The 12,540-nt window shown below is 43.6% G+C and overlaps 1 protein-coding gene across 2 annotated transcripts in view; it reads right to left on the bottom strand.

Annotated features, from left to right (window-relative positions):
• Window positions 1-3,345: 3,345 nt before the first annotated feature.
• The window catches only part of LOC144894000 (uncharacterized), a 110,746-nt gene continuing 101,551 nt past the window's right edge, over window positions 3,346-12,540 (bottom strand). Inside the window, exons 9-11 of one of the 2 annotated variants that reach the window (XM_078785431.1) lie at window positions 10,981-11,067; window positions 5,806-5,935; window positions 3,346-5,724 (exon numbers count right to left, since the gene is read on the bottom strand). In XM_078785431.1, the coding sequence (XP_078641557.1) occupies window positions 5,705-5,724; window positions 5,806-5,935; window positions 10,981-11,067 (237 nt within the window). In that variant the 3' untranslated portion in view covers window positions 3,346-5,704. Of the gene's footprint in view, window positions 5,936-10,980; window positions 11,068-12,540 lie in introns of both variants that reach the window. The other variant, XM_078785430.1, reaches the window with a different exon arrangement.

The following is a 12,540-nucleotide window of genomic DNA, read 5'->3' on the forward strand; positions in this document are numbered from 1 at the left end:
TCACGGGGATTGTGGGAGGACCTCATGATTGTAGGAGGACGGCGGTGGTGGTGGACGTCCAAGATGAGAAGCAGCATCACCAATCCATTGAAGTTTTGTTACTGCATCAATCTTTTTTGTTCCATGGACGGGATGTTTGGCAGGATTGTTGGAGGAATGCAGGTATGAAATGAATGAGAAAAAGTTGAATGTCAAGAAATGAGTTCCAGGCACTGCAAACGTCCAGAGATGAAGAGATTGTGGAATTGTCAGCGGTCGAGATGATGTACCACAGGCAAGACCAAACTGCCAATATCGCGACACCTTGAAGGTTCCTTAAAAGGGAAACTTTCAAGAGGACATTATCTGAGGAGCCAGGAGGAGCTGTGAAAGATAAGGAAAGGTTCTTTCACGAGCCTCGATTCAGTATCCAAAAAAAAAAAAAAAAAAAGGTTGGTGGGGAAGTTGGTCATGATCAAGTCTGGCAAAGAGTGGCAGCCATTGGGGGAAATATGGATTGGAAATCCAATAGATTGGGTAAGTCCTGAAGTGTCACAAAATAATTTGGCTGCAACACCACGAGGAGTAGTTTTGATTCCATAGCCAATCCAGCTGGAATGCTAGCAGCCAAAGTTGTCATGGATTAGGAAACGAGAGCTGGTTTGGGGGGGGGGGGGGGGGATAGTCTGGTTTAGTTGGGAGTTTAAGTTGACTGACGGAGCCTCGTATACAGAGCCGGGAGGGCAGTGGGTCACAAAAAGCCATTGCTTGAATGAACAGTGAATGAATGTGTTAAAGTTCTCAAGATTATTTATTTTTATATTTTTTAGTCCAGGCTATACAGAGTGCTGTTCTACTTTTAAATTCAAATACGTTTCCATGTGTTTTAATAAGGAGTCTATTCAGTAATTCTTAAACAAGTTTAGGTAAGAAAAAAAGTGTTCAATATTGAAGTGATAATGCAAGGAAGAGGCTAATTTGGGAAGCGGCGGTCGGCTAGTTGTATGACAGCGAAAGTGGAAGAAGTGTTATAGAGAGCTTCGTAAGCGAACCTCTATGGCAATTGCATGTATATGTAACTCCATTCAAAATTTCACTGTCATTCCCCATTCCCTTGGGAACAAAATTTCATGTCATTTCAAATGTCCCTTCCATGATCCGCCATCTTGTCCCTTCCATGATCCGCCATCTTGTCCCTTCCATGATCATTGATCCGCCGTCTTGCTCACGTGACCTTGCTTTGGTCTGGCACGACCGATAAATTATTTTCACCTGGTTATTAAAATCAATAAATTACAATACAGTACTGTACAGAACAGATTTTAAATTCGAAAACGCTCATCATTTACGCCAGCTACACCGACTTATCTTTTCCACCAGCTACACCGGCTTCAGTTTTCCGCAGCTACACTGACTTCAGTTTTCCGCCAGCTACACCGACTTCAGTTTTCCGCTTCGTACGCGAACCTCTATGGCAATTGCATGTATATGTAAATCCATTCAAAATTTCAGTCATTCCCCATTCCCTTGGGAACAAAATTTCATGTTGTCATTTCAAATGCCCCTTCCATGATCCGCCATTTTGTCCCTTCCATGATCCGCCATCTTGCTCACGTGATCTTGCTTTGGTCTGGCGCGACCGATAAATTATTTTCACCTTGTGATTAAAATCAATAAATTACAATACAGTACTGTACAGAACAGAATTTGAATTCGAAACCGCTCATCATTTACGCCAGCTACACCGACTTCTTTTTTCCACCAGCTACACCGGCTTCAGTTTTCCACCAGCTACACTGACTTCAGTTTTCCGCCAGCTACACTGACTTCAGTTTTCCGCCAGCTACACCGACTTCATTTAATGCCAGGTACACCGATTTCAGTTTTCTGCCATCTACACCGACTTCAGTTTTCCGCCAGCTACACCGACTTCATTTATAATTCTAAGCCCAAGATCAAACAACCTAGCCTAGCTTTTTCTTTTTTTTCTGGTCTTCATCAATGATCTCTCTGACTCTCTTGAAAATCCTCTCTATCTCTTTGCTGATGACTCTACTCTCTGTCGCTCCATTCTTCATCCCTCAGATCGGCAGTCTGCAGCCTCCTCACTCTCTGCAGACCTGGACAAAATCACAGACTGGGCAAACAAGTGGAACATGTCTTTCAATCCTGACAAATCTCACACTCTTACGATGTCTCTCCGAAAAGACCGACTGGACAACCCTCCCATCCACTTTCTGAATAATCCTCTCCAAGAAGTTCTGTCACTCAAGCTTTTGGGTCTCACTATCTGCCATGATCTTTCATGGGAAAACCACATTTCAAATCTGGCCTCCAAAGCCAGTCGCCGACTGGGCATCCTCTGTCGTGCGAAGTCCTTCCTTGGCACACCTGAGCTCCTCACCACATACAAGGCTTTCATCCGCAGCTCAATGGAATACTGCTCTCCCCTCTGGGCTGGTGATCCTGCCTCTCACCTAGCTCGTCTTCATGCTGTTGAAACCAAAGCATTCAGAATCATTGGAATCTCCCGCGATGAAGCTAACTCCAAGGGCCTCTCACTCACTCACCGCAGGCAGGTTGGTGGTCTTTCCGTCTTCTACCGACTCCTCTCTGGCCTTGCCCCCCCAGCTCTCTCTGGGCTCTGTCCCGCAAATATTCCTACAGGTCGCACAAGATCTGCCTGCAACCCTCTTATGGTTAAACTGCCAAAATCAAGACTCTCTGCTCACCTTCACTCCTTCATTCCTCTTTTCTCCCGCCTCTGGAACAAACTCCCTCACTCTTTTCAATCCCACTCCACCCTCCAGGTCTTTAAAACAGCTGTTCACCACCATCTCTTATCTTCCCCCATCCAAAACCTTGATCTTTTCTACCCCCGCTAATTTCACCCCAATTCCACTTTTTTGAAATACCAACTTCTGTCCTGGAAGTCCTTGGTGTCCTTGTGTTTTATACTTCTCCCTCCCCCCCCCCCCCCCCACGCCTCCTCCCCCCAAGCCCTCTCCCTTCCACACATCTCCCTGCTCTCAAATGTTGTGTTTGTGTGCTTCCCCTTCTCTCCCCATCTTGTCTTCCGCTCCCTCTTTTTATATATTTTGTTTGTCTGGTTGATTTGTTTGTGAAGTAAATGTTAGCTCTTTCACGAGCCTCGATTCAGTATACAAAAAAAAAAAAAAAAAAAGAAAAAAGAAAAGACCTACAGATGTTTGCGAGGGCTGCGTACTCGATCGACTGACCATTGTCAACGAAGCTCTCACTCTACGCAATGCGTATTCATATTAATGCCCTTCTGTATTGCCTGAACAAGTAACTCACCGAAGATACGAAGATATGTGGGACCTATAGGTGCATTAGTGGACACAATCAAGGTCTACAATGATTTATTGCACAAATAACAGGAGACACACAATCGGATCAGCAGAACATAGCTTATAGAGAAGTGAAGTACATTCATACATTTGCTTCAAACTGGAAATTAATAAATAAAAAATCGGACCACTGGTCCTGTAGCTTATCTGGGCACTGGCCTAATGTTGTAACTCAAATGTGGTGGCATTTCTGACTGTAGAGTCTGGAGAAGAAGATTTTTGAAGGAATTTACGTGATTTTCCAAAAAATTGACAAAGCCGGCCATTTTAACACACTTCTGGTCACGTGATCGGCATGACTTCTGCAATTTAACATCCCTATCCCAGCCTAATGTTGTAACCCAAACTTTGGTAGCATTGGTGGGTAGGTCTGGAGAAAAATATTTTTTAAGGAATTTACTAGGTCGGCCATTTTTTTTTTACATACTTCCGGTCACGTGACGGCAACAAGCTTTGCAATCCCTGTTACCAGTCAGGAACAGAACCTTGCTGCAACTTTGAGCCGATCGGCCCAGCGGTTTGGCCACAAAAGGCGACGGACGGACGGACAGAGGGTGCACAATGACAATACCTTATCTGGAATTTAAATTCCAGTATTTTATATTCTTCAGCTTTGGAGGCAAACTTGCTCCTTCGGAGTGGAAGATTTGTCTGACTTCAGTGTAGCATTCTTTCGGACGTGTCGACGGCCAATGCATGTCGAACATCATTCTCAATAGCAATTTCCATTGAAGACCTCTTACCCCCAAGGTGCTCTTTGATACGGATGCCCTTGAAAGGCGATCATCACATAACCAGGTAACCATCGACTACAAATATCAATTGGTTTGATCTCTTCATCGACCAAAAATTTCACACAATTATTTGCTGTAGTTGTTGTCTCGCTTACCACCATCTTGATTTTCAGCACATGCATTAAAGCAGGAAATACGTGATTATGCAATGCCAAAAATAACTTTCTTTTTTAAAAAAATACCTTCTTGAAATAAAAGAAGTTTTATTGAAGCAAGAAAACCATGAGAAACTAGAGCAATGTGACTGTTGCCAATATGTCTCTGAGTAGTCCTTGCCCGTGACAACGGGTAGATGCCATCGTTCACTGTCCTAAAAATAAACAGGTTTGTTTTAAATCCCTTCAGCTGTTTTGAAGTATCACATTTTTATCACAGGACAGGTTTCACATCGATCAGTGAAGCGGTTTCCGAGAAGGTTTTTTTTTTAAAATATCGGCTTTCAAGCTAATATGGCTGCTAAACTACGTGACATGTGGTATCAAAAATGTACACTCTGCATATGCATGGGTAGGGGATCACGTTTGTGAATTTTCGTGTTGATCGGATAAGGTTCGTTTTTCTATCCAAGATGGCTGCCAAACCACGTGAAATACGACATCATTTTCAAACTATATGCAGCAAAGGTGTTAGATGACATTTGTAAATTTTTGCATCGATAAGGTATGCAAGCGGTTTCAGAAATATGATTATTTAATATATTCCCTCAATCCAATATGGCTGCCAAAGCATGTGACCTCTGATGTCATAAATTTAATATTTCAATACAAATTGAAACATCCAATTATGGGTCATAGATCATGTGCCATGGTCATTATGGGTCAATTTGAGATTTTTAGGATAAGGCATTTGATGAAAGCATTTATGGCTGGTATACCACTTCACCTATAATGTCATCATTATCATGCTTTTGTTCCTCATTGGGAGTTCTTGATAATGTGCCAAGTTCGAAATTTTTCAATTCAGCAGTTTGTGAGAATTTTTTTCAATTATTTGCTTTTAATCCAATATGGCTGCCATACCACGTGACCTATGACATCACAATTATCATAAAAACATTCTGCATGGGCGTCACTCCTACCCTGAAAGTTTTGTCTCAATCGGACATGTGGTTGCTGAGAAAAACGAGGTTTAGCCCATGTGGACGGACAGACAGCCAGAAAACATAATACCTCCGGCCACCTTCAGGGACGGAGGCATAACATTTTGTTGTGGCTAGAAAAAAATTCTCATGGTTTTCTTGTTTCAAGAAAACGATTCTTATTTCAAGAATTTATTTTTCCTAACTCAAGAAAACCTCTTATTTCAAGAATTTTTTTTCTTATTTCAAGAAAATTTTTCTTATTTCAAGAAAACCTTTCTTATTTCAAGAAAATATTTTCCTATTTGAAGAAATTTTTTCTTATTTCAAGAAAAAAAATTCTTACAAAGAAAAATTATTTTTGGCAGTGGTTACCACCACTATAAAGACAAATTCTCTCAAACACAATTAATCAAATTTTCGTACTTTGAGCTACCTTTTTAAGAACAAATGTCCACGTGACTTTGAACCATCCTCGTGTATCAGCTCCGTTTTACGAAACCTGAAAAGAAACCGTCGAAATGTCAGGATTGAAGAGCTCGCCCTCCAACCTACGGTGAGCTGGTCATTGCACTGTGCACACCTTCCGAGTTCCCTTCAAGCAATAGCTCTAGTTGTGCACGGAGCCTTCTGGCGTCTCTCTCGGCCTTCTCTCTCGCCACACCGTGTTCCTTGCACTGAGCAATGAGCTCTTCGGCAGCGCACTCCTTAACCTGGCAGGAAAAACAAATGGCAGCAAACAAAACCATGGCTTGAGATTAATACAGCTCCTCGTTATCACATTATTTCTACCCCTAGCAATCAAATGGACACACCTCACCAGCTCATCCACCAGGTTTTGTCAGAATACATCCTCACCTTTTTGAAATGTCATGTTATTTATCGTTTTTGGCCCCTTCACTCAATGGTGAAGAAGCACTTTTAAAAGTGATTCTTCACCATTGAATGGATGGAGGTCCTCAATGCCAAACAGGAAATCAGAGGTCTCCCTTGACATATCACGTGCCTTCGATACGGTCTGGCACCCAGCTCTGCACACCAAACTCTCCTCCCATGGTATCCATGGAAATCTCCACGCTTGCCTTGCGGACTTCCTCTCTGGTCGTAGTCAACGTGTGGCCCTGAATGGATTTCTCTCATCTCCCCTTCCTGTTCTGGCTGGAGTACGTTTATGAACAAGGTAGTGTTCTGGGCCCTGTGCTATTTCTGGTCTTCATCAATGATTTCTCCGACTCTCTGGAAAATCCTCTCTATCTCTTGGCTGATGACTCCACTCTCTGCCGCTCCATTCCTCATCCCTCAGATCGGCAGTCTGCAGCCTCCTCACTCTCTGCAGATCTGGACAAAATGACAGACTGGGCAAACAAGTGGAACATGTCTTACAATCCTGACAAATCTCACACTCTTATTATGTCTCTCTGAAAGGACCGACTGGAAACCCTCCCATCTACTTTCTCAACAATCCTCTCCAAGAAGTTCTGTCGCTCAAGCTTTTGGGTCTCACTGTCTGCCATGATCTTTCTTGGGAAAACCACATTTCCAAGCTGGCCTCCAAAGCCAGTCGCCGACTGGGCATCCTCCATCGTGCGAAGTCTTTCCTTGGCACACCTGAGCTCCTCACTACATACAAGGCTTTCATCTGCAGCTCAATGGAATACTGTTCCCCCCTCTGGAATACTGTGAGGCTCCTGCCTCACACGTAGCTCGGCTTCACGCTGTTGAAACCAAAGCTTTCAGAATCATTGGAATCTCCTGCGATGAAGCTAACTCCGAGGGCCTTTCACTCAATCACTGCAGGCAGGTTGGTGGTTTTTCTGTCTTCTACCGACTCCTCTCCGGCCTTGCTCCCCCAGCTCTCTCTGTGCTCTGTCCCCCAAATATTCCTACAGGTCGCACAAGATCTGCCAGCAACCCTCTGCTGGTTAAACTGCCAAAATCTAGGCTTTCTGCTCACCTTCACTCTTTCATTCCCCTTTTCTCCCGCCTCTGGAACAAACTCCCCCACTCCCTTCAATCCCATCCCTCCCTCCAGGTCTTTAAAACAGCTGTTCACCACCATCTTTTATCTTCCCCCATCCAAAACCTTGATCTTTTCTACCCCTGCTAATTCACCCCAGATACACTTTTTTTGAAATTCTAACTTCTTTCCTGGAAGTCCTTGCAGTGTTCATATGTTTTATACCTCTCCCACCTCCCCCCAAGCCCTCCCCCTCCCACATTTCTCCCGTTGTCCCTGCTCTCAAATGTTGTGTTTGTGTCCTTCCCCTCTCTCCCCATCTTGTCTGCCGCTCCCCTTATTTTGTGTTTTATGTGTCGGTTTGACTTTTTGTGTGATTAATGTTAGCTCTTTAACGAGCCTCGATCTTGTATGCAAAAAACAAACAAACAAAAAAAACAAACATTTATAGTACCCAGATGCGGGTTTTCACCAAAATCTAATAAATTCGTCCTTCTCACATACCCAACCTAACTATCAAGTTTTGGCCCAATCCGTCCACAACCCCTTGAGATATCGTGCGCACAGCAGACAGACGGACAAACAAACAAGAAGGCATCAGCACTCAGCAGGTAGCCTGAAAGGTATGACGAAAATCAAGTTTCCGAGTTATCATCTTTTTTATCAACAGGCAACGCTGGCTTTATCAACGGGCAACAACAGCTTTATCAAACGGCAATGGCGGCTTTATCAACGGGCAACGCCGGCTTTATCAACGGGCAATGCCAGCTTTATCAACGGCAATGGCGGCTTTATCAACAGGCAACGCCGTGTTTATCAACGGGCAACGCCGGCTTTATCAACAGGCAACACCGGCTTTATCAATGGGCAACGCCGGCTTTATCAACGGGCATCGCCGGCTTTATCAATGGGCATCGCCCGCTTTATCAACGGGCATCGCCAGCTTTATCAACGGGCATCGCCGGCTTTATCAACGGGCAACGCCGGGTACATCATCGGTTACATCACCGAGGTACCACTGCTAGTCAGGCAGATAGGTGTAACAATTGTGGGTTTATACGTACAAGCATGAAATTTGGCACAGTCATAGATAATAGTCTCATGAATAATTCCAGATATGGACCCACCGCGAAAACGTCCTATGGTAGCCGTGGCGGCCATTTTACAAATGGCGGCCATTGACCAGGCTCATGAGCAAAATAATGCTGCTGTGAAGAGTGACGGTGGTGCTGTTGGACTCACTCAAAATCCAAATGCTCTTAGAAGATGGATGGTGGCTGGGCCGGAACTGGTTAGAATGACTACCGAGTTTGAAGCATCCATGGAGGGAAGGAAAATAAGGATTAATCAAGACACACGCCACCATGAGCAAACATATAGTTCACAGGTAATCTTTACTCAACATGTCAAACGTCTGGTTGAAGTAATAGAGGAAATGGGAAACCCCTTCCTAGAAGAGAGTACAGACTTGCTGCGGCTGGACACAAGAGACATTGCTGACCCAACTGTTGTTTCTACTGTTCAACAGGCTGAGGAGATAGGTAAGCAACAGTACAAGACCTTCGTAGCAGACCGTCTACTGGAGCGAACCGTACCTCTTACTGAGCCAATAAAGAAGAATAAACTCCCATTGTTTAGTCGATCGTCTCCAAGAGAGAAATCCAAGACAGGTTTGCAAGTAACTTCGCTAAAGAGTGACTGCTCTTTATTCTCAAGACTCTACATTGCGTCTCAAACACGAGATGGTGATCTTGCAGAATTTTTCCGCCATGAAAACCAAGCATGTCCCCCGTCTTTATCTCAGCTTGGGAAGTTACGACTGGGAACCAAATCAGATCTATTGGTGTGTCTAGAGAGTTGCGCAGAGGTCAGAGGTGATGCTCCAAAACCAGATACCGACGTCACTATCCTTGACGGGGCAGTGTTGGTGAACGTTCTGAAACCAGTTGCTGCCAAAACTTTGATGATTATGCGCTGAAAGTATTCTTGCCACACATACAAGGTCACTTGCAAAGAGCCTGTCGTGTGGATATAGTCTGGGACCAGTACCGTGACAACAGCCTGAAATCTCAAGCCAGGGACAAACGTGGGAAAGGCATTCGAAGGAGAGTTGACGGATCCACTGTTCTTCCAGGAAATTGGCAGCAGTTCCTGAGAATTGATGCAAACAAAACAGAACTGTTTGCCTTCTTGACAAAACACATCACACATCTTGTATCAGATAAGCAGATAGTCACCACGGATGGTTCAGATGTGACGTGCATTCCCGCACGCGACACCAGTCATCTTGCCCCATGTGACCATGAGGAGGCTGATACACGAATGATGATACATCTCGCGGATGCAGTCCGTGATGGATTTCAGAAAATTCTTCTGCGTACGGTGGATACAGATATAGTGGTATTGGCTGTGGCAGCAACAACCAAACTCAAAATCCAGGAGCTTTGGGTGGCCTTTGGGACAGGCCAGCACTTCAGGTATATTCCAGCACATGAAATTGCAGCATTCCTCGGACCAGATAAGTCACAGGCCCTCCCGATGTTCCATGCATACACAGGGTGTGACACAGTCTCGTCATTTAATACACGGGGCAAGAATACAGCCTGGGATACCTGGAAAGTATTTGACGAATTGACGCCAGCGTTAGTTCATCTCTCCACGGGGACAGCAGACATCTCTGATGACGTTGTGGCAGTGCTCGAGCGGTTCACCATTCTTCTCTACGATCGCACCAGCAATCTCGTCAACATAGACGAAGCTCGACAGGCACTCTTCACGAATAAAGGACGAGCCATGCAAGCTATTCCCCCTACCAGAGGAGCCCTGGTACAACAAATCAAGAGGGCTGTGTACACGGGTGGCCACTGCTGGGGAAACATGCTCGAGGTTGTTATGGATCTGCCCTCACCTGGGGATTGGGGATGGATCGATCCCCACAACTGGAAACCCCTGTGGTCCATGCTTCCTGAAGCCAGCATTTCATCAAGGGAGCTGATTTGTTGTAAATGCAAAAAGGGTTGCAAGGGACGATGCAAGTGCAAACAAGCTAGTTTGAAATGTACCGCTTTGTGCCAGTGTGGTGGAGAAAATTGTGACGTATAAACAAGATCAAACTGGAACTATCTAGTAATATAAGTTACCGTTACAGTGCTTGGTGGGTTAATTGACATTGCTGGCAACACAAATGCAAATTGTGGTCATTTGGAGAATACAATTATGGCATATATGTGTATCTAGAGTCATTTCATTAGAACATAAAGAAGCATTTGTGTCGTCCGGTAAAAAATAATCGCGGTCAAAACGGCCATTTTGTAAAATGGCCGCCATGGCTACCATAGGACGTTTTCGCGGTGGGTCCATTATCTGGAATTATTCATTAGATTATTATCTATGACTGTGCCAAATTTCATGCTTGTACGTCTAAACCCACAATTCTTATGATGGATACACCTATCTGCCTGACTATGCTCGTGCGTAATGAATCGAGGGATGCACTTGTTTTATTAAGCCTCATCATAAGAATCACATTCGTTATCAGGATTCCTTTGCCTTCTCATTGGGATTTCAGTGAAACATTTGATATCAGTTTTTGTTCGTGCAGAGTGAGAACAATCCTCAGCTTATTAAACAAGTCACATCTCATAATAAATACACTACCATTCAGGGAGTCTCATGCACATAGGTTCAGTGACGCCTGCCACTGTGTGCGATGGTGAAAAGCAACAGGTACACAAAAGGAACAGGTAGCCTACACAAAAGGAACAGGTACACAACGAAAAAGATGAGAGCATAAAGACAAACCATCAGTGTCATCTGGAGCTCATCCTTGAGAGATTTTATTTCCTGCTTGAGGCATTGGATTTCAGAATCCTTCACGTGCAGACACACCTGGTGGAAAGGTAATTTTCTCATGTACATAGAAACAAAGGCAATGAATGACAAACTTCAACCATCATGTTATTTCATTGAAAAACAATTTTAATGATTGAAGATTTTTCATGAAAATAATTTTAAATGTTCAAAAATTGTTTTAAAATGTCATGTTAATAAAACAAGATGGAATCTGGTTATAGTTAGGCTACTCTTGGTGTGCTATTGCAGCCTCGTGGTGTGTACTTACAGGTATAAAAACAAAACAAAGACAGACATTTTAGGGGAATTCAAAACAGAATCGGTACCTGAGTCGCACATCATACATGTAGCCTATGTACGAATGTGTGTATGTATATTCATAGACACACATACATATGTATAAATGTATGCACAGTATATTCATATTGTATATATACAGTACAGTATCATCAAGTTTCTAGTTCCGTCAAGTAGTGTGCGACTTCTGGTGACATTCATGATCAGATCTCTGCAAACATCGGGGCGTGATCGGGGTGAAGAAGAAGCCGCCGATTGGCGATGTGCGATGCCGATTGAGGCTGTGTTCTTTGGCGATCAAAAAATATTCCAACTCCTAATCTGACTCAACGTTGTCTCATTACAGTGTATAAGGGTGGTGTATAAAATTGGTGCGTAAGGGTGGTGTATAAAATTGGTGTATAAGGGTGGTGTGTAAGGTTTGTGTATAAGGTTGGTGTATAAGGGTGGTGTATAAAGTTGGTGTATAAGGGTGGTGTATAAAATTGGTGTATAAGGTTGGTGTGTAAGGGTGGTGTGTAAGGGTGGTGTGTAAGGGTGGTGTATAAAGTTGGTGTATAAGGGTTGTGTATAATGGTTGGTGTATAAGGGTGGTGTATAAGGGTGGTGTATAAGGGTTGTGTATAATGGTTGGTGTATAAGGTTGGTGTATAAGGTTGGTGTGTAAGGTTGGTGTATAAGGTTGGTGTATAAAGTTGGTGTGTAAGGGTGGTGTGTAAGGGTGGTGTGTAAGGTTGGTGTGTAAGGTTGGTGTGTAAGGTTGGTGTATAAGGGTGGTATATTGCATATTTTATATAGATCTAGTCTTTTATGAACATGTAAAGCACTGCGAGAGTTCCAGCTTATGGCGGACACGGGTTTTCCTTTTTTTTTCATCTTCGATTTTCACAAGTAACAAACGAACAAACTGACACTTATCGAATTTTATATTCAGTTTGAGTATGATAATGTATGATAAACATAGTATGATCATGTGTGACAAACATAGTATGATCATGTATGATAAACATAGTATGATAATGTATGATAAACATAGTATGATCATGTATGATAAACATAGTATGATAATGTATGATAAACATAGTATGATCATGTGCGACAAACATAGTATTGTTGCTGTTGCCGCTGAACATACACAATCGCCTTACACCTGCCAAGGACGCAACCACGGAGCGATCGCTGTGCCGGGCTCGCCCAGACCGCCCGGAGACG

The sequence above is a fragment of the Myxine glutinosa genome, chromosome 10 (genome assembly GCF_964187855.1).
Source record: "Myxine glutinosa chromosome 10, kmMyxGlut1.1, whole genome shotgun sequence".
Lineage (NCBI taxonomy): Eukaryota > Metazoa > Chordata > Myxini > Myxiniformes > Myxinidae > Myxine > Myxine glutinosa.